The sequence below is a fragment of the Enhydra lutris genome, unplaced genomic scaffold (assembly GCF_002288905.1).
Source record: "Enhydra lutris kenyoni isolate GAN:26980312 unplaced genomic scaffold, ASM228890v2 scaffoldscaffold4, whole genome shotgun sequence".
Taxonomy (NCBI): domain Eukaryota; kingdom Metazoa; phylum Chordata; class Mammalia; order Carnivora; family Mustelidae; genus Enhydra; species Enhydra lutris.
In genome coordinates, this window is record NW_019154088.1 from 24,218,912 (window position 1) to 24,241,987 (window position 23,076).

At 42.3% G+C, this 23,076-nt stretch overlaps 1 protein-coding gene across 1 annotated transcript in view; it reads right to left on the minus strand.

The window, feature by feature from the left end:
- The window catches only part of LOC111140633 (syntaxin binding protein 6), a 251,147-nt gene that overhangs the window by 37,155 nt on the left and 190,916 nt on the right, over positions 1-23,076 (minus strand). The window contains exons 3-4 of the mRNA XM_022492830.1: positions 11,897-12,027; positions 10,795-10,960 (exon numbers count right to left, since the gene is read on the minus strand). Coding sequence (XP_022348538.1) covers positions 10,795-10,960; positions 11,897-12,027 — 297 coding nt within the window. The remainder of the gene's footprint in view (positions 1-10,794; positions 10,961-11,896; positions 12,028-23,076) is intronic.

A 23,076-nucleotide genomic window follows, 5' to 3' on the forward strand; every position in this document is an offset into this window, starting at 1 on the left:
GGCCAAATCTCTGAAGTGGCAGCTTCCTGTTATACTTCCTTTTCAAAATTAAAAAAAAAAAAAAATTTATTTGAAAGAGCAAGAACAAAAGAGAAAGGGAACACATGTGAGTGACTGAGGGAAGGGGTGGAGGAGGGACAGGGAGATAGGGAGTCACAATGCCAAGAATCCCAGGCAGACTTGGAGCTGACCATAGGCTCTATCTCAGGACCCTGAATCATGACCTGAGTTGAAACCAAGAGTTGGATGCTTAACCGACTGTGCCATCCAGGCGCCCTGTTACACTTCTTTATTCTACTTCTAACTCTTGAGACAGTAGAGCTTCTCAAATCTTCCTCCATAAATGGGAGCCTTTGTTCTGTTGGGTGCCTCCAAGAGTCTATGGCAGCCTCCTTTTATTCTTGGCAGTAAACTAACTCCTCAAAACCAAGCCAAAGACATGCACACTGATGACTGAGCTTTCTTCCCTAGGCAAAATTAACCAGGAATGCATGTTCTGTGATGAGAGTGCTTTAGTGGAACTTCTATGCTTACTATAGCATTTATTCTATGAAGAATAGCCACAGTAAATCACAGATCTCTAAGTTTTTCTAACAGTCCTTCTTTAGCAGTCTGCTCAGACTTTTCTCGGTTTGTATCTTTGGATGGCTAGCCTAACATAATGCCTTTGAGAGAGATCTCTGGCTCAAACTGTCTTGAAGCTGTAAATAGTTATTTGGCCATTATCAAGTTTATGTGTTTCATAGAAATAAACGTATTCTGTTTTCCATATTTGTTATGGTGGCCAGAAACTGGGAGGGTATATACCCATGAAGGTTGCCAGATAAAATATAGGACACCATGCAATATTTGGGACATACTTTCTACTAAGAAATTATCCATTGTTTATCTGAAATTCAAACTTGACTGAGCATCTTCTATTTTTGTTTCCTAATCAGGGAATGCTAAGGTTCTTACCTGTTGCAGTGAACATCTAAGGACTCCAATCCTGGGTAGGCATATTCCAAATAGAAGAGTGAGGAATGTATGGTCTTAAATCTCTAACTTCAGCTCTACATCAGGGTCCACACTTCAAATAACTACCTTCGCTAAATCTAGTGATTTAGTTTTACCAGAAGGATCAGATACAAGGCAGAATTTTCTTAGAAGCTTAGGATACAGTGTAGGGGAAAAGAAAGCCATTTCATTTACCTCTTCACTGAAGGTTTGAGAAAGGTCACACTCCTGTGCAGTTTTCTCTCAGGTACTATGCACAAGTTCTTTACCTCCATTCCAGGAAAGGAATAGGATCCTGGCCTTCAACCCTGAAGATGACGTTCTGAGTCCTGTCCACAAGGTATGTGCTCTGAGTGGTTTCCCCAGAAGCAGGGGTAAATTTGACAAAACAAGAAACGATCATTCTTAGGGCCAGTTACTGCTCTTCAGCTTCTCTTTGCTAAAATTCCATGTTAGTTTTAGTTCTCGATATTTCTATGTTCCAGCAGGGCAACAACTTTTAAATGCCAGCTGATGGAGTTTTTATTGGTCTACATGAACTAAGATAAATAAGAACAATGTGCTAAGTTTTTCATCAAGGTAAATGTTTCCAATTTAAGGAACAGCCCTTTATTTCTGGAGATTATGTCCCTTTAGTCCTTTAGTGTTAAACTTTTTAAAAATGAAATTATGGTGATAATGGATATGAAAATTGAAAAAAAATGTCCTTACATAGAAAACTGACTGGCAAACTTATGTCTCCCAAATTCTCTTAAAACCTGGACTTGTCTGTAAATCTGAAATATGGGCATCACACAGCACATTTTTTAGGTCTGTGTCAGAAATACCACTTCATGTCTAACACTATTAAACACTTTTACTTCTGATTCATGTATCCCCATTTTTGGCAGGGGAAAGAGAACTGGACTCAAAGAAATATTTTAGGCTGAAGATCTGTTGGTGGAAAAAGAATATTTCTATTCTCTTATAAAGTTCAGAAAACACAGGTTTTTTTCTTTCCTACAAGAAGATGTCAACTACTTGCCCTGATCTCTGGCACAGCCTCACTTGCTATTTTAAATATCGTTGTTTTGGTAAGTCAGCAGTAACATACATGCTCTATAAATGTCAAACATGAAATGCAGCACGTTCAGCATTCAATAAGCCATAGCAAACAACTCAGCATTCCAGTCATTTGAAATGTCTATAATAGAGCTCAGTTCATTCCCACTTGAAACAAAGAAATTACCATTTTTTGGCAATTCTTATGGCCAACATGGATTAGGAAAGCTCGAGAAAATTTTCTTGCTTCTTTCATAAGAAAGTGCTTTTTAAAGAAAAGATTTGAGAGAGAAAGAGAGGGTGCACGCTTGTGCACATGCAAGTGGGGAGAGGGGCAGAGGGAGAGAATCTCAAGCAGACTCCTTGCTGAGCACAGAGCCCAATGTGGGGCTCGATCCCATGACCCTGAGATCATGACCTGAGCTGAAAGCAAGAGTCAGCTGCTTAACCAACTGAGCCACCCAGGTACCCCAGAAAGTTCTTTTGATAAATATGATGAGAGAAATCATGTAATATTATGAACACAAAAATTATAATTTCCAAGTTTTTTTTCAAATAGAATATTTGGACATGTACTGGCTCTTTGCAAAAAATCCCATTTGATTGAGTATATTATTCATTTACCTTTGAGAAAGAGCATGCAAGAGTGGCGGGGGTGGGGGTGGGGACAGAGGGAGAGAATCTTAAGCAGGCTCCACACTCAGCATGGAGCCCGAAGCGTGGCTGGATTCCATGACCCTGAGATCATGACCCGCAAGCCAAAATCAAGAGTCGGACGCTTAACCGACTGAGCCACCCAGGCATCCCTGACTGAATATTTTAAAATTCACTCTAATCCTCACACCATTCCGTCAAGGTCTGTGTTAATCTCTATGATACAGGAAAGCATACAGAGGCTGAATGTAAGGTAGGTAGCTTAGAGGAAGTTACAGGGCCGAGTGATGCCACCAAAGCCAGGGATAAGTGAATGGAGTCTGATCTCTATCACTGTGTCACTGGGTCAAGTTGCGCAGTTACGTCCTCTGGTTGATTCTGAAAGTAGGAATGGCTCTCATCCATTGCAGGTTATTTAACCATGGGATAGAAAAAATACATTTACGATCCTTGTCAAGCCAATAAATGATACCTTGGAAGTACCCATATGTGCCCTTGGTTTGTTTTAAGGTTTTGATGGAGATGCATGATTCAAAAGCATTGAATGCATGAAGTCACTCCTGGCTCAGGATAGCGGACCCTAGCCCACCAGCTGGTTCACTGCGTGCTTCAGTGTAGCTTACAGCCAAAGAGCAATGAAAATGAGAAAATCACATCTGTGACCTAGTTTTTCTTTAGTTACTAGTCATTTGTATCATGCACAGATTGGATGGAACCTAAAGCAGTAGTCCTTGGTTACTCCAATGTTCTCACTTAAAATAAAAGCAACTGCATTTCATTTACCTCCTGGGAACAAGATGAGGTTCAATGACCCACTTGGAAAATATGAGAAAGCACATAAACCACCCAACATAACAACTGGTAATGTTGTCCTAAATTGAAACAGTAACTACATGAGATTCAGATCCAGAAGCCTCTCGGAGCTTCTGTTAGAATGTCCTGCTCCTGATGGTAGTCGGCCAGTGTCAGACGGTTATGTCGGTAATTCCTGCAGCACCATAAGCACCAGACCTGCCTGATGCAGTAGCTACAGTGGTAGGATCCTCAGAATGAAAACAAACAGAAAACCCTAGCTGGGCTTTCCCAACTATATAAGTTAAATACTTGTACTGTTATTTTTATTGATGCATTTTTTTGTTTGTTTGTTTCTATTCTCAGTTTCTTACTCTCTCCAAGAGTTTCTATAAGCCAAGTGTTTCATGAACTATCACGCTGTCTAGGAAAATGAAGAGGCTAGAGTAATGGGAGACTGGATGATAAATCTGTGTTTGTACAGGATTGATATATAATTAACAGTCATTTATAGAGAACTTTCAAACAGTATTATAAATTTCATCCTTATGAATATCTTGTTAAATTAGTGCTATCTCCTCTTCTGCTTAGCAGAATCAATGTAGGGAAAAGATGTGCTTATTAAGTGAACTTGGAAGTCCTGGCCTTCACTGAGTGGACGGGGAGCAAGGGCCAGGCCTTGACTGCGGGGCTAGTTCCATCCCTTATTAGCTGTGGCATCTTGGGCACGCTTCCTACACATCATTATACTTGTTTGTGCCATGGTGGAAGATAATGGAAGTTTGTTCTTCTGTATTTCTTCAAGAGTGACAAGAAGAGCCACTAGAGGACCCATGACATGGATTCCACCTGATTTAAAGGACTGTAAGGAACACTTGACAGCTCTCCCACAATAGTGGGTCAGCTAAGCAGCCTGGCCGTCTCCTCTGTCCCACATCTAGGTAGGTGTGGGCATCAAGCAGCAGCCACACCTACTGGTGGTTTTAACACAAGTTAATGTGGTCCGTGAATTATAATCTCTAATACATGCGTGTATGTGTGTGCATCCCCAAATATATTACGGTTTGAGCAGTGGGGCAAAATTACACATGAATCTATTCTTGAGGAATAAGCAGTTCATTGTCATGCACCCCTGGCTGGAGCATGGGTCAGAGTGTAAGGTTCGCATCCCGCAAAGCCATTATTCACTGACAGAAAACAAGACAATACAGAGAAGAAATAAAAAATTCGGCAGATGTTGCAGATACCCTTAAAGTAGTATATTAATGTATTGGGATTAAGAACAGCCATACTGATCACCTTCCCACTCCCTCCCCCACCATTAGAACCCTGTTAGGACACACACACTTCCTCTTTTTAGAAGTTGCTACTTCACCTTACTCGTGCTCATGCCTGGAGCACTCACAAGGTGAAATATTTGCACACTTCACCCAGGGATGACCCTGAATTGCTTAGAAGAAAAGTCCAAAGCAAGGTCACGCTTCAAACCCTGAGATTCTATTCCATCCCAGGGGAATCCAGTGTAAAGCCATTAGTCTCTCCTTCAGCATACCAATCAGCAGGGGCAAAGGAGGGCCAGTCTGCTACGAAGGACACGTCGGAGACATCCGTGTCCTTGTAATTCTAACGGAGCTCAGAAGTTTGGGCTCGATACCATCACTTGAAGGGTTGTGAGTAGAATGGCAATGCTTAAAAAATTTCCTTTGGTAGTGATGAAATTATATGGCACTCCAAAATAGCCTGTTTTATGGAAAAACAATCTGCCACATTCCGAATTCTGAATATAGCTAGCACTGGAATAAAGCTGTGTGGATTAACTATGGCAATAAAGGAGCTCATTTCACCCTGCCCCTGTCTGTCTGGCCAGTGCTAACCATCCTTTACAACACAGCTTAGCAATCACCTTGGTGTTACTGAATTGCTTTATGTCTGTTTACACCTGTTGTCTCCCCAGAAAAGTAAGTCAAGTCAGCAAAGGTATCTCCTTTGTTGTTGGAGCTCTGCAGCTAGCTCAGTGTCTGACAGGTAAATGGTGCCATTGATGCTTCTGCAATCAATGAGGACATGTACACGGGTGGGCTGCAAACAGTACAGGTGGGTCCACGCAAGGAGGACCCAGATAAAACAGGTAAAAGAGCAAGACGTAATTCAACGAGTTAGCCAAGGGTGTTTGGGCTGAGTTAAAAAAAATGCTAGGACCTGCTTCACTTTGTACAGAAATTTGCCTTGAAGAAGAAATCATTTGTTTTCCTGCAAAATAATTTACAACACTTATTGAAGAAGAAAACAGGTTTGCAAAGAACCTATGCTGTGGTTCTAACACAGAAGTTGTCAGTACCATTGCTGAGTCCCATAGTCCACAGCACTGTGCTAAGAATAATGGGCCAACAGTAATCACTATGAAAAGTCAGTGTCAATAAGATAGCCGTGGACAGCCATGTGGGATTTGCTCACATTTTATGAAGAAAAACGAAGAAAGCAATGCAAAAAAGTTCCCCTTGGGGCTGTGACTTCATATGACATGCCTGTTGGCTAAACTGATGCTACTATTTGGGGGCAGACTGTGTTTCTCCAAAACGAACTGGTTGAAAGCAAGTCTCTCTTCTGGAGTCTCAAGTTCTACACATACGATTAACTCCTTGGAGGCATCTTTGAAGTGTAAATGTGTTATCACACATACAACAGTTTATCATCACCTCTGCTTACAGTAAACAGACATCTACCCTCTCAGAGATGAACCTGAGAATTCGCTTTCAGGGCTCCTGTCATTCATGATGCCATGCCACTTTTCAGTAGACAGACTGGCTCCTTGCCTCTGCCTTCAGTCTGGTTAATTCTACATTGCTCGGTACCTTACAGACCCAGCAACTAAATGGATGGCTTCGTATTTTTGAAAGGTGAATGACCTTTAATGAATTAAATGAGAGGAGGAGTGGAAGTTAGGAATGACCAAGGCAGGAGGACTTGGCTCTAGCTTCCTGGTCTTCCTACCATCCAAGGGAAAAGAAGATGGCTGCTAAGACACTGACAGAGGCTGGAGAGGAAACCATGCCTCCCCTTGCTTAGAGACTCCCAACCTCTTTCTGGTTATGAGGGCCTTTCCTTGGCCCTACAGATCGTACGTGTGTCTCCTGAATTCTGTAACCAGCATCAGAAGATCAAAGCTTCCCAGTCTGTCCTCTGGAGATAGAATACCATGTTTGCAGGAGGGAACTCAAGCGCACTAAAGAAAGAAAAGCATGGTCATGGGGGGTATATATACAGTCAATGAATACAAGGGGAGAACTGCCTGGGATTGTAGGTATTTAAATGATGATCCTGTCTGAACTGGTATTAAAGAAAGTGTGGTTCGGTGGAAGTCAGGCAGACTTGCTTCCAGGACTCAGATCTTGGTAAAGTTATTCAAAATCATTGGGCCTTAGTTTTCCTGATGACAGGGTTGGGCCCGATGCAGACATGGGAGGCCCAGGGCATGGCCAGGTCTCCATCATCTCCCCCAGCCACCAAAGTAGTTCATCTCTTTAATATGTTGAAATTCAGATGAACAAAAACAAAAACAATAAAGAGCAAGATAATTTTAAAGGTCCCTGATTACTCCATCATTCTTAGGACTACCCCTTTGCCCTGCCCAATGCTTAAGACTTACTGTCTTAACAACATACCTACAATAAGACCAGGGAAAAAAAATCAAAAGTCCCTATAGTCTCTGGCCTCCTCCCTTATTCCCCCCCCCCTTTTTTTTTTTTTGTTTGTTTTTTAAAGATTTATTTATTTGATAGACAGAGATCACAAGTAGACAGAGAAGCAGGCAGAGAGAGAGGAAGGGAAGCAGGCTCCCCGCTGAGCAGAGAGCCCGATTCTGGGCTCGATCCCAGGACCCTGGGATCATGACCTGAGTCAAAGGCAGAGGCTTTAACCCACTGAGCCACCGAGGTGCCCTATTTCCCTATTTTAAAACCTAGGGACCTGCTGGCTAGTTTTTTCCCCCAAATTTCTGCACAACCTCAGGGGGCACCATTTATAGCAAAGACATTGTCAGGCGCTCAGTGGCCCTGACGAAGATGCTTTCAGAGTGGAGGGGGCCTGTATTTGAATCTCACCTCTGCCACTTGCTAGCTGCCTGGCAAGCTATTTAATGATCTCTCCAATCCTACTTCCTTCCCTGTAAAATGGAGATAATATATTGTATTTCCAAGGGCTGAGGTAAAGGTTAAATGAAACAACATATGTAAAGAATCTGTTCTTCAGGAAGCATACCAACATGAACATTAGTTCTTTAAAACCACAAAATCTATGACATTTCTCAGTTCAGAGAAAATTCATGTCCAGGATGTGTGGCCCAGATTCTGAGGACAGACCAAAAGATACTGTGAAATGTGAAACAGCTTTCATCTGCTGAAGATGGGGTAGGTGCCCCCAAAGTTGAAGGGGTCATAATGTTGTGACCCAAGCACTACCCAATTTGAAGACTGAATTGTGGTAAGCAGCAAAAAGGAAGACCGATCAGCACGCTAATGAACTAGGGTGTGTTGGTACAACTGTTATCAAGGATCAGCAACTGTTTAAATAGACAGGCTATGCTCATTAAGGACATATGCCACCAACAAATTACAGCGTGCTTAGTTCAAACTTTTTTGCCTTTTGGAGGAGTCCGAGGCCAGCCTATATTTAATTGTGCTAAGTCTTTTAGTTGACTCTTAAATTAGGAAGTGATTCATCTACACAACTTAGGCATTAGAGATTCTCAAAATATTAAAGCTGAAGCGGATTTCAGATCTCTAAGCCAATCTCCACATGTCACACCAACGAAAAGTGAGGTCTCGGGAACACGAGAGACACGCGTGCGATCACAAAAGGTAGGGCCCATTCTGGGACTTAGTCTCATTAACTTACTCTTTTTCTTACTATAGGAAATCAGTCTTTAGCTTTGTCCAATACACATACTAGCAATTTAACATTGGGTATACGGATTCCTGTCTCTGCTCTGCATAATTTACGTACGGCACTGGAAAACCTCTAAAGGGCTGGGTCAGGGACTGAAAGCAGCAGCTGGGTGGGGCTTTGTGGGAAGGTCTGAGGACGTTCAAGAAGGGAACCAAGAGCACAGAGTAAGGCTGTTAGGAACCCAACAGTCTGGAACAAGGGTAGTGAAACCGGAGTCTATTAAGGAACCAAACACAGAATGATTCCCCACATCCAGGCCGTAGGAGGGTGATCAGCACACAGCAGGTACTTAGCACTTCTTTGTTGCATAATCAGATGATGCAGCAGGACTGAATGAATGAAGCAGGAAAAGCAGTGAGCTTCAGAGGCCAGAGAGAAGAGGGACTGCCCAGTGAGAGGAGAGAGGGAGGAATTACCAAAGCTGTCCTCAACCTTAGCAGGAAAGTCAAGACTTGCTTCTTTCTCCTTCACGAAGAGTGGAGGGAGTGAGGCTGTGGTCCTCCTGCTTCCACCTCACATTCCCCTTCTGAGGAAATGTGCCAATTCCCATGACACTGCTTCTGTTTCTGGCCACTCTGCTCTCAGGATGGCACACGCAGAAGGGGAAGGCATGAGGGGAGTCCCTCTCCAAGGGCAACAGACATTTCAAACCCATAATGTTACCTTATTTTAAGAGGAGACTCTGCTTACGTGCTCTCCGTGGAGGCTACAGACCATACGGACACCAGTGGAAAAACATTTTGGGAGGACCCTGAGATCAAGAAGCAAGTCTGATTCTAGGATAGCAGAGACAAACTTAACCTAATGAAGAATGAGGGAAAGCTGGGATTTCCTGGCCCATTTTGCAGTCACTGAAATACTCCGTCCTCTGTGGTCCTGAGCCTGGTGCGCGCTGACCTGCCAGGTCTGCTACAGCTGGGCTTCTCACGTGGGGTCCGTGTGAAGCACGCCAGGGCCACAGACAGGATAGCGAGCAGTAGCTCACTCTATTTTCTCAACAGTAGGAGGTCAGTGTTAGATGATCTCATTCCTTTCAACATCTACATCTAATAGTTTTTTTTTTTTTTAAGATTTTATTTATTTATTTGACAAAGAGAGAGAGAGATCACAAGCAGGAAGAGAGGCAGGCAGAGAGAGAGAGGGGAAAGCAGGCTTGCTGCTGAGCAGAGAGCCCGATGCGGGGCTCGATCCCAGGACCCTGGGATCACGACCTGAGCCGAAGGCAGAGGCTTTAACCCACTGAGCCACCCAGGCGCCCTCGTCTAATAGTTTTTACTTTTGTGTGCAGGATGTGGCCACTGGAACACAATATGCACTACTCATCAACATTTTTTGAGGATAAATGGAGAAGCTGTAATAAAATATTGCATTGACGCCTAAGGAAGACCTTTCTATGTTCTTAGGATGCAAGCAACCCCCTATTCAAGAGGAACACCAACACATTGGGAGATAACAACAAAGCACTGGCTAGTGTCTTCTCTAAAGACATCTAGCAGACTAGTGGCAAAATGGCACCATGTACGTCAGGGGCTAGCATGGAACAATGGGTTCCGTGCCATGTTCATACGAAAGACACGTACAGGCCAAAGAGAAGATGAAATGTCTATAATGTGACCTTCATTTGACATTTGATTAAAACCAAGTTGGTGCATAATTTTTTTTTTTCCCCTCAAACCAGGAGAATAGGTCAGTGAAAAGAGCAATCATAAAAATGCTCTTCCTCAACTCACAGAGTGATTGACAAGGCTTCTTAAAAACATTTTTAGCTCAGTTTCGATTCCCTAAAAAGAAATGCCACCTAAAAGAAATGTGTTAAGCACCCTCTAAATGTTTCTCCTTAAGTTGCCAACACTGGTCCTCACCCCTCAAGGCTGGCTTAGAGCGCTCAGCCTCACTCTGCTCTGTACGCCATCCGAGGGATAAACGGAATGCTAGCTGCTATTTGAAAGAAAGGGGACTACATCTGTAAGAGTTTGTGGGTTAATATTTGTAAAATACCTTGAGAACTCATAGGAAAAAAACAGCCTAGAAAACAGTGTTCTGCAATGAAATTACAGGAATGGTGGGTAAAGAAACCAAACTGAAAGGTTTTCCCAATAAAGGGGCAGGTTAGTTCTCCTAGTATAAGTCATCTTAGCTAAGTGGCTGATTCTTCTAAAAAGACTGGCTTTTGGTGAAGAGTGAAACACACCACTGTGTCTGGGTTTAGCACGCGAAGAGCTCCCTAGAATGGTTCTCATGCTGCCTAGCTCTGAGCATCCTGATTCTTTTTTTTGGTCTTTAATTATGCTGTAGAACACCTAAGTTTTTATGTAAAAGTGAGTCTGAGGAGACAGGCTGAGCAGAGCCCTACACGTGCCCACTCACCTCCCATGATTTTGGACTGGCAGTTAATGAACTCCGGCTTCCTGTCCGTGAGGTACCTCTGGCAGGTGTGGTGGAGGATCTGGAAGAAGGTGCACTTTTCAGAGGCTGTGCTGGCTACCCACTGGTCAAATGCATTTTCAAACAACAAGTCAAACTCTGCAGAATCCTGGAAAAGACAGAGAGATAACTACTGATCTCAATCCATAAAAACGGCTGCCTTCAGCTCACTCCTGACAAAAGACTCGTAAAGGCAAAAACACCTTTCAAAACTTGGCTCTTAATCACAAGGCTCATCTTTATTTGCACCTAGATGTGTGGGAAGAAGGTCCATCTTCCTTTCCTCTGTTTATCAAGCAAACCCCCAAATCTTAAGAGTATTTAAAGATGTCCCCAGGCTAGTATCACAAAAGCCCCCGCCGCGTACCACACATGCATCTGGCAGAATTTAGACTACATGCTGCCTTCCCAATGACCTGCAAAAGGATTCCTCCAGGTTCTCAGCCCTATCAATTGATATCGCTCCTACCCCTCGGTAAGGAAAAGATTCTCCCTTATTATTATTATTTTAGCATATAGTTACAATTTACATTTTATTTTTCCTCATTATTGAGGTTTTGTATAGTGAGTGTGTGTGAGCAAAAGGCAAAGTACTTAAATAAATAATTCTACCTTAAAGTGTTTCTCATGTTAAATCCAAATACCTAATTTGTAAGGTGCCATCTATTTGTTGTTTTGGTGAAAAAAAAAAACAAACAAACCTCATTATTGGTGTTATGAGGAGTTAAATGAAGCTTTGATGAACATGGTTTTTCATATTAATAACCATGGACGTGGTATCTGAACTCTGCCCTTTGCACTTGGCTGATAAGCATACAGCAGACAGCATTTATTTCTTCAGTATGCGTCCCCTTACGTTTCTGCATCAAACATGATGAAAAGACTTGTAGTGCCCCACGAGGACGCAGAAATCAGAAAGTCTTAGCCACATCACCGAAACAGAGAAACAGCTTTGTTAGAGATGACTCAGACAACCACCACCACTGCCACGGCCAGCGAGTCACTGTGTGAGAACACCTTCGCTCAACACGGGGCATTCACTCACCCGATTAGGATCGATGCCATTAACCTGGCGAAGCTGCTCAAGCATCCACTGGGACCTCCGCACGAACGATGTGGAGCCTTCAAACTGTTTGACCTTCGTGATGGATGCCTGGGTGGGTTTCTTGTTGGTCACTGCCAAGAAAAGACCACTCCCATTAGTGGGCGTGCAGATTGGTTTTCTCATTACACCTACGTGTACACACACACACACACACACACACAGAACATGTGTGCCTTTGATGAGGGGTGAACGCAAAAGAAATAGTGATATCCTCCACTCTCACGCAGTTACAATATAATTATAGTTGCAAAGGCTGCTTCATTTATGTCCTCACTCATTCAGACTAAACACAACTCAACCGAGGAACACCAAGCACTTTTAAAGGAGGCCACAAGGGCATGATGACCAGCTGCAGGGAAAGCAACATGCCGGGTTGGTGGGCATCCGGTAGAGGTACTGGGGAAAGCTGCATTTGAAAGGAAGCAGAGGTTACTGGCTGCCCTCGGAAACTGCAACGCGTATTTTGAAGGGGATAGGCCAGTGTAAATGTATCAGGCTTCACTGGTAAGATATGGAGTAACGCCTCACTTAAAAATGATGATTTGGCTTTAAACTATGGTCCAGTTTCCATCTAGTGTGCCTCTGTTTCTGACTGTATTTGGCATTCCCACACCGCCCCCCTCCCAAATTTCTGAGGTCCCCACACCTGCAGGGCCGAGACAGCTCCTTCTCCCAGCCTTACTCAGTTCTTCCTTTGCTGAGGATGGACACTGTCGCCTCTCAGACAGAGGCCAAGCGCCAGCCACTAGGAGAGAGTCACTCTGGATGTTTCTATGTCTGCTTACTTCGTGACTTAGAGCCTCCAGGGCGGGGCGGTAAGTGAGGGTTTTCAAAGGGCTTTCCTGAAACCTCCTGAGGCCTGGCTGTAGGAGTTGTAAAACTTCACAGAAAGGATGCTACCAAGGGAATTAGAAAAAGTGGAAAGTACTACTTGTAATGAATGTGATCCCAATGAGCTTGTGCGTCGGCGGCACATTCTTTGTTTCCAGAAACCCCGCAGGTCCTACATTTCAGATAACCATGTGATGTTCAACAGATGGCAAAAAGAATCCTTGAGGGATGAAGGACAGAAAGCATCTATCTACTCCAGTCATGGTTGCTGGTAAGAAGACTCTCCCTCACACAAAGGAGAATTTAGGGCAGTTTCAGGTCATTAGAGCAGGAACGCAGGGACCGAGAGCGGAATGAGATGTGGGTGCCTTGCCTTTGCCTCCGCTGAGAGCCCTATGCTTCCAAGACTAAAGACCTCTTTTTATGACACTTTTCTCTCTTTGCTCCAAACCAGAATTTAGCAAACATTTAAAACATAATTTCAAATAATGCTTAGGTTTATTACTTTTTATGTCAGCTATATTTGGCTAAAAGCTTCTGAACATCTCATACCAATTGCGTTTACTTTCATGGTTAAAAAGTCATCATCTCCTTAACACCCGCGATCAGTGGAAATTTTATAGTCTCCTATTCACATGCAGCCTGTCTGGCTCACGGCTCCGTGTGTAAGTCCGTTAAGTCCTCTTAGGAATAACCATTCTCCGAACTAAATTCAGGCAACAGTATCAGTCTGCACAGGGCTCTGTCTAGCCATTTAACTTAATGCATTTATTTCAGGTGTCTCTTAGAAGATCTAATAGGTTTCTCTGACACCCATGCCCTGCTCTTCTGTTTTCATGGTAGAGGAAACAACATACCTGGAATACAGGCAGGTCCTAAAATGTGCTGAAAAGATTAAAGAATTCTTTTCAATAACAGGAAAACATGGGTTCCTGTATTAGACACACACCCCTAAACACACAAAGAGGATTTCCTCCTTTGTTTATGTAAATTACATGACACTGAGGCATCCTGGGAAACATGAAGGCTTTCCTTTTAGCTTTAAAGTCGTTATGAACGCCTATTTTTACTTCTGGTCCACTTATTTCCAAGTGGTTCATAGCATTATAAAAACTCGAACTCAATGCAGGATCACTGTAATTACTGGCATGTTTAGGATTGACATTTTAGCAAAGCAAGTTCCCTGGAAGTCTGTCACTGAAACGAGAAGGGCAGGAACCTCACCCACATGCAAATGCCCCACAGAACTGCTAACAAGAACCACGCCGCAGAGCGGTCAGTGGTCATTTTCCACGAGGCACTTACAGCTCAGACATGCCTGACTCATTCTCTCTGCTTGCTTATTCTTTGCCCAGTTCTTGGAATCTCGGTAGTTTTCCTGGGCACCGAGCCCGGTTTGGTTTAATTTTTGTTTATTGTTATTATCTCCAACATCCCAGTTTCTATTTTGAAGCAGGTGCCTTAAAATTATATTATTATATACACATTATATAGAGTTAAATAAAGACTTTCCCCTTCTTGAAATCAAAACAACCACAGAAACACACCATTGCCAGACTTTCTGAGTTCTGTGCTTGAAGGAGCCCTGTTTTATCCCCTTTGTTGTTTTGGTGCTTCTGGGGTCCAAAGCTGATAAAAAAAAATATGTCACTCAAATTCTGGACCTTCAGTGAAAATCAGGAATCTTTCTTCTCCCTCCAAAGGCCAGCTGATTGATAGCATACCCTGCATCGGTAATATTGGAGTGCTCTCTGTCCAACTCCATCAATGCAAGACTCTGTAGTCACTATTTTGAATAACTTTAAAAGGCAGATAACCAGGGCATTTCTGTCATGCCTTTAATGTTCACGATGCCAAGGGAAACATACAGGCATTTAAAGGAGGCAGGGTAAGCATGGTACTCCCAGCTAAGACCACTCAGAACCAGCCTGGTTCCCTGGGTCTCCCCTCCAACCGCACACCAGAATCATCTGGGAGTTTTTACAACAAATACTCCAAACCACATGAGTCAGAATCTCTGGAGGTGTGGCCTGGCATCCACATTTTAATCTTCCCTAGGTGATTCTAGAACGCAGGGACTGCTGAAATCACTGCTAGTGTATTAACTTATTTCAAAAATATTTCCGGGACATTTATTAGATGGGAAACACGAAAGTCAGTTTTGTGGGCAATTCAAAGACTGAATAAGATATGGTTCTAAGTCAAGAACTTGGGTGGTGGGGCTGTTCAGAATGATCCAGAACAGTGCTCATGCATGGCAGGAGTCATCTGAGTGAGGTGTTGGGGAAGGAGGGGGCTTTGAGGACCAGGGCAGAGTTGGGGGAAGTCAGGCAGGCTTCATGGAGCAGCCACATTCCAGCTGACAGACCATGCGCCCTCGCCCAGACTTCTATGATATCTCCCACACTGCTTTTTCTGAGCAGCCCAGCCATTCAAAGTTAATACCGAAGACTGAACCATCTTTTATTTTTTTTTAAAATTTTTTATTTTTTAAATTTCTTTTCAGTGTACCAGAATCCATTGTTTATGCACCACACCCAGTGCTCCATGAACCATCTTTTAAAACCTTCCTAATGGCATCCCAATGCTTAGAATAAAACCCAAGGCCCTTACCATGACCTGCAAAGCCCTAGATGATCTGGCTCTTGAATACCTCCCCGTTCCCATCCCATTCCATTCTCCCTTCTGTCTACCAGGCTCCTGCCATCTTTTGCTCCAGGAAATAGCAACCCCCTTCTACCCTTTGCAAATGCTGTTCCTTTATATAAATACTCCTTCCTTTGTTTTTTTCTTTTTTTCCCTTCTTTTTTATGATTGTCTCTTATCCATCATTCAGATTTCAGTTTGCATGTCAAAACCCCATAGAAAAAAACTTGGGTGATCGTTTTTCTGCAGAAACTTCCCTCACCATGTTATTTCTTTCACTGAACTTTGCTCCTTGCAAAACAGGTTCATTTCAAACCTGGATAAAATACTCAAAATTTGCTTCTCTGGAATATTTGAAAAGAATAAAACCCAAATTGCTATCATGACTATCGAGTCCTAAAACATGTAAGAGGTAGATAAATCCCCACGTGGATCTTGCAAGCTCCCTCCTACCAGTTTGTGAGGTAGGATCCTAGAAATTGACATAATAACAAGTGACATTTTCCCCAGCAATTAAAGTTTTTTTTTTTTTTAAGATTTATTTTACAGAAAGAGAGAGAGGGAATGTGCACAAATGTGCGAGTGGGGAAAGGGACAGAAGGAGAGAGAGAGTCCCAAGCAGACTCCCCACTGAGCACAGAGTCCATCATGGAGCTTGGTCTAGATCATGACCTAAGTTGAAATCAATAGTCTGATGCTTAACCGACCCAGCCTTTTAGGTGCCCTCTGGCAATTAAATTTCTTGAAAACCTTTTAAAAATACAGTTTCTGATTTTTTTCTCTTGTACTTGACCACAGGTCTGTGACAGAGGCAGCATTACTGTTATCATCACTGTACTTACAGACAAGCAAACTGAGGCATGGAAAGCACAGACTTGCCAAAGTAATACTGTTCATAAATGAGAAAACTGCAACTTGCAAAACTGCTCTTTTCACTGCAGCTTTTTGCTGCAATGTCAAATGCCACGTTTTATTGCATGTGGGAAGCTCATTAAATAAGGGCTAACTGAATTTTTTGTTCTAATAATGATACTGCTGTTGTGATTTTGACAATATCATGAACTGTTATTCCCTTAGTATTTCCCTTTAAATAAACTTGGTTTTTCACTGAAGTTAATGAGGAACAGAGCATATTAAAGCCATAAATACATGGCTCTGCCTACATTAAAAAGGAAGTAATAGAAAATATACAATTAACACATAAATGCTATGAATTCCAAATTAGAGAGTTGTCAGCGGAAAGTCTGGCATATGAGGTCCACTTGAAGGTAAAGTAGTGATAAGCAAGTGTGGACAGGTGCTAAAGCCAATCACAATACAGATGTTCCCTAGATATAATTATAAAACTTACCTGGGAATGGCTTCTCTAAGAGCACTGTGTCATAGGCATTGGGACTCACTGAGTAAGGCATGTCTTGGAGCTATCCGAGTCTAATACCGCTTTTTCATTTATCCCGTTACCCATTGTTTTCTGTTGGTATCAGAGGAAAACAGTAGCATGGGGCCAACCAAACCCAGGTCCTTTTGCTACCAACTCTGATTAAAAAAAAAGTGTGGTTCTCATGGGGGCGCACCTCCTCATTAGCCTTAGTGTACCTCTCAGCTATAGTTAAGAAGCAGTGATAGGAATTACCATGTCTAGATTATCATTACCATCATTAGTCAGGTGGTAAAGTATCTTTCCCTCATGAACTAACGACATAAAAAAGGTCTTTTGAAAAAAAAAGAGGGACCTCCATGAAAGATTGTTCAAATACAAAATAAGAACACTTAGCTACAGTCAAAGGGTAGAGACCACCAGCCTTGCTTCTTCCCAATCAGAAAATTCTATTTAACTGGAAACCAACAAGCCAGACAACAGCAAAGCACTTTCTTAGATCCAACCTGGTCTTATGGTAAGTCCGGAACTGGTGGAGGAAGGGACAAATCCTGATAAGGAAAGAAAGACAGAAATGCAAGTTGCTTGCATATTATGCAAACCAGCAGTAGGTACCTGGCCGGCCAGTGATTAACAGGCTGATCTTCCATTTCAAGGTCTAATGGTTGAAAGACTTTTTAAGGAGTTACAGCCTTCCCCTGCAATCTCATTATTCACACAGTATCACTTGTCAGTCTTTCCAAACAGGAAAATCAATTTTGCTTAAGATAAAAAATACCTAGTTTCAGTCTTAAAATTTTATTTTAAAAGAAACAAAGAATCATCATATAAACAAAATTATTCCTCATCACCAATATCGTCTACCATTTCATTTTTCCTAGGTATTTTCGTATATTCGCTAACATTTGCACACACATTTCTTCTTTTTTAATTTTTAAAAATTTTAAAATTTAAAAAAATTAATATATAATGTATTATTAGCCCCAGGGGTACAGATCTGTGAATTGCCAGGTTTACACTTCACAGCACTCACCACAGCACATACCTTCCCCAATGCGTACACACATTTCTTATTAAAGAAATTAAATTCCAACTGAATCATCTCACATTTTTATGTGATCATTACTATTTTTAAAAAAAGGGTGCTGAAGAACAAATCGTATCTACAATATAGCTTGATATTGAGGCTAGGTAGTTAAAATGCAGAGCTTACCACAACTTGATACCAAAAATACCTTAAAACTTCATCATATTCTTACCATGACCTTATGGTTAGGTCAAAGTTGGTGTCTCGTGGTATGCTTTAGCTCTCTGCTCTGCTGGGGTCCAATGGCCAGACATGTGGATTTCAACAAAACTGTTGGTGAGAAACAATTTGAAGCAAGGAATAAAAGTGATGTCCACGCAGAATTTTATCAGGGCGGCTCTTTGTCAGAGGTGGCTGACATGAAGGAAAAAAAGAGAGAGAGAGAGAGAGAGACGGAGAAATCCTCTGAAATGTGGTTCCAGAAGTAAAAGCAAAATTGAGCACACCTCCTGGATGCTGATGTGGTAAAGAATTGGGCTCACAGACCAATGTGAGAAATGATTATCTGGAACTGGTTTCCTTAATGTTCTTCCAAAACTCTAATATATGATTGTTTTAGGTGGATTTCACAGTACCTACAGAGAAATGAGTATCAGGTCTGAGGCTGCATCTGTAGTATTATCTGGTGAGACAGCGGAATGTTTACAAAGCTGAGAAGCAAGAATATAGAGATCGTTCCCTCAAATATTTTCAGAACAAGGGAACGCCATCATTGCTATAGTTAGTGGGAAATGGAGCATGGCGCGCTCTACACAGGGTTGATCATTGACTTCCCAGAGTGTGTTCCCATTTAGGACATGGTAAATGTTCAGACTCCACAGGCTCCAATCAGACCAATTCATGAAATGGCCAAGCTGGTCTTTGGGGCCCGATTCCTCTCCTCCTTATCTAAGGTCCTGAGGGCTCTCTGGCCAGATTCCTGACAGGACCCAAACAGGCCTGAAAGAGTATTCTTGAATCCGCCTGCTTCTAGGAAGGCATTTTTCATCCAAATAAACAACCATCACAGCAAAAACAGTTACATTCAGTCTTGAGCACCAAGCCCTGGGGAAGAAGGTAGGATGGCCTTTAACAGTCCCTGCTCTACTAACCCTAAAGGGGAAGACAGGGGAGAATCAGTGCACAAGGGCTGTGAGGTTTGTTCTTAAAGGCAGACTCCCTTAGTCTACAGTAGAGAAAATCACAAAGAAAGTTTCCACACGAAGATTTTTTATTTGGTATCATCAATTCCAGGGCCTGTACCTTACATCACATTCTCCCCTCCAAACTGGAGAAGGAAAAGGAGGACCAAGAGATCAAAAGCCCATGAAATTTTTCCAGAGGGATACTGAAAAAGGGACTATTTGTATGTGAAACTTCTTGCACAGAAATTTGGAGAAATCCTTCAGGAGAAGGAGGGGAATAAGAACATCCCCCATCAAGCATTCCTTAAGAAGGCTGCTTAAAAGCCCAAGTATGAAGGTAGAGCACTATATGGAGAGTATTAACAGCTTATATATCAATAGAGCCAGCGACCACCCCCACCCAACTGCATCAACTTTGCAGAAAGTTCTACCAGGTTTCCAATGTTTGCAAATTACCAACAAGGAAACGGCATTACTTTCAGAACATGCAACTTCAATGTCACATGTCAATATGACATCTAATTGGTATTTCTAAAACGTAATCCTTTCTAATTTTAAGCGTCTTTGCCTGGTTCTTTCTTTCTTTCTTTTTTTAAATTGTAAAACATGTAGTTTTTATTTTTTACTTAATTTTTTACAGGCTATTCTACTTTTCAAGTCAATGACTATGAGGGGTTCAGGTGCACCATGGGTGGTCTTGGGCTATTATATCTTTAGCTGGGAACCAGAAAGCTTAATCACCAGAGGGTTTGTGCTCCCCACTGCAAGACCAACAGTGTCCCCATCATGTTCCACGCTGTCTTGTGTGTTATACATCTACATACAAAGTGCTGGTTTATGTCTGCATGTACACACGAAGGAGTGAACAAACGAACAGCTCCTCAACGGGAGGAAGAACAGCTCCTAAGCCCACCGGAAATCACAGATCAAACAAAAATTTATTTCAGGTTCAAGTGTTCAGTTTCACGGTCAAACCACAGTTGTAAGGGATTTGAACTATCTTCTTACTAGAAAAGAAGAGTATCCTGAGAACTAGGAAGAGCGGAGAAAATGGCAAAAACCAAGAACTTAGAGAAATATCAGGACACTAGAAGGAGATAAATTTTGGGTTAAAACTTCTTAAGAAATCTCTTTTCCTGCAATCCTTATTCTAGCAGCTTCTCTTGTAAGCAATTCTGTCTGCTTCAGCCTCCCTGAAAACACAATTTTGGGCTTGAGATTCAGCAATCCGAGATTTCCCATTGTGCATGATTTTTTAGCTTCCTGAGACTTTTCTCCACGGACTTGAGGAGAAAATCAATTTGCATGCATTTTCGGTAAAGGGTAAACATACAATGAATTATAAACCCCGGATGGCGCTAGCTACTGCAACTTCACACCTTATACAGAGAGGGTGTAACACATCTGACGGATGTGATGTAACTGCCAAATGCGCGAACAGGCCCAAGCTAAGGACACCGAGGCTTAGAGCGGTGAGAGCCATGGTGGCTACTGAGGAGATTAAATCCAGTCCCAAGCCCTGTAACATGCAGCGCAATAACCGAAGGGGTTAACTGTAGTCACAGAGTCTTATTCTGTCCTTGCTTCCTCAGTTCTGGAAACAGATGTAAACATCATTTTTGATCTATTCTTAGGGGAGATTTACAAACAGAGGATCTAAAGACAAAGGCATCAAAGCAGCAGTACCTGACTCAAGAATGAATTAAATTACTCCGCAAGAAGCTCAAAACTTGAAAAAGAGATTTTTTTAATATTATGCTTTCCTTGCTGTTTTCCATTCTATCCAGGCCAAGGAGTGACTCTTTGCAGAGAAATGTCATACTTGGTAGAAATTCACTATGTATTTTGTCTGGAAGGGTAGCTAAAGAGCCAGAGCCTTCCTGAGCTCAAATAGCCCTAACAGTGAGAAGAGAGTGAGTCATTTCTGCAGCCTCTGCTTCCTTGTCCCTCATGTGGGGGAAGGAGGCCTGGTGCAGTGCTCCCTGACACTATGCACCCACTGGTGAGCATATAATCTATGAGTAGTCAGTCTAAGAGAACCATGGGAGAGTGTTAAGAGGATGAGGATTGCCTTCGATGTGAGAAGACTACTCCCTCCAAAAGGAGAATTTTTCCTGCCTTGAAGGAGGCAGAGCAGCAGAGAATTCTCTAATGGACTGGGTAGTAAACATATAATATCACTAGGTTTCTGGAAAAATCAAAGCTGTTATTACTTAGAAAACACAGGCTGTCAGATATAATTATGACTATCAGTCAAGCAAAGACAGACCTTACCTGTCTGTTCTCTCTGGTTTCCTTCTTCTTCGCCTCCCCCACTACTTAATCCTTTCAGTAATACATGTTAGGTGAGGGTGTACATCACTGACTGAACATCTAAAAAAAGTGAATGATGTCACTAAGAACATGACACCTTCACTCATTACTGTGTTAAATGGAGGAATAAAATCTAGGGACGTGTTCTGGGTAGAATGAATGTCATTTACATGAGTGAAAAGGATCTATAATTAAAATTAACTGAATTTATTTTGGTAAACTCTAGGCAGTATCTCCTAATGCTAAATATGTGATATTCTATGGCCCAGGAATTCTACTCCTGTGTCTACACAGCAGAAATGAGTGGTGCTGTGTCCACCCTTCTGCCTGAAGCAACCCCAAATGGACAAACTATGTGGAACAATAAAGGAAAGGAACCCTTGAGACACGGGAAATGAATGAGGCAAGTCCTATGATCATTTATTTGCTGCTTTGAGAGTTTCTTCCAGGCTGTGGTGCAAGGAGGAGCCCAGGCAGAGACTGGTGTGTGAGTTGAAGGGACAGAGCAGAGAGTCTGGGGAGACCCAAGGGTCATTATCCTCACATCAGAGTCATGAAGAAGAGAAAACTACACGCAGAAAGAATGCTGGAGATCGACAGATATTCACCCGTGAACAGCTAGCTGTTCTCGCTAGCATGTTTCTCACTACAGGTGTGTGAGGAAATTACCTGAGGCCAAAGAAAGAACCACTCAAAATGAATAGAGGAAAGAGTACCCCAAGCTCAAATAGGCTTTGGGAAGAGTTTCCATCAGGCAGACTAGAAAACTGATCTTAAAGAGCAAAAACAGAGGACAAGATGGCGGGGAAGTAGGAGGAGGCGCCGTTTCAACCTGTACCCTAAAGTGAGCTGATTACCTACCAAAGAACTCCGATCACCCATGAAATCAGCCTGACATTAGAATTATACACGTCTGGATCTCTACAGGGGCAGAAGACGCCAGTGGGCAGGTAAAGCGGAGTGGGAACATCGGACTGATATCAGAAGATAAACAAAAGGGGGAGGGAGCCACCAGAAGCGACCCATTAAAGCACAAAAATGACCCTGAAGGGAAAAAGAAAACAAAGCTGTGGAAAACTTTTATTACTTATTCACAACACTTGTTATTTGACTAAACAAAACACCGTAGCACTGGTGTCAAGACGGGCACACAGGTCAGTGGAATGATCTAGAAAAAGACCTACATCTATATGGGAAGTTGGTATTCAAAGAAAGTGCAAAGGCGAGGCACTGTGGACAGGGTAGTTTTTTCGACAGATGATACTGGAACAACTGGACATCCACCTGCTAAAAAATGGAACTTCAGCTCCTACTTTGTACCATATACAAAAATTACATTAAAATGGATCAGAGACCTACATGTGAAAGCCTAAAACTATGATAACTTTTAGAAAAAAACACAGAGGAAAATCTTTGTGACCTTGGGCGAGGCAAGGCTTCTTAGATTTGGCACTAAAAGCACAATTCACAAAAGAAACTAGGTAGGACCAAAACAAAACTTCTGCCCTTCAGGAGAATGAAGAGACAACGCACAAACTGGGAGAAAAAATTTGCAAATCTCTGATAAAGGACTTCTGTTGTTATAACTTTATACTTTAAAAACTCTTGAAACTCAATAAAAAGAAAACAGCCTACTTTTAAAAAAATGTGTAGAAGATTTAAACAAATACTTCATAAAAAGATGTGGATGGGAAAAAAAGCACAGGAAAAGATGCTCAACATTATTAGTCATCGGGGAAAT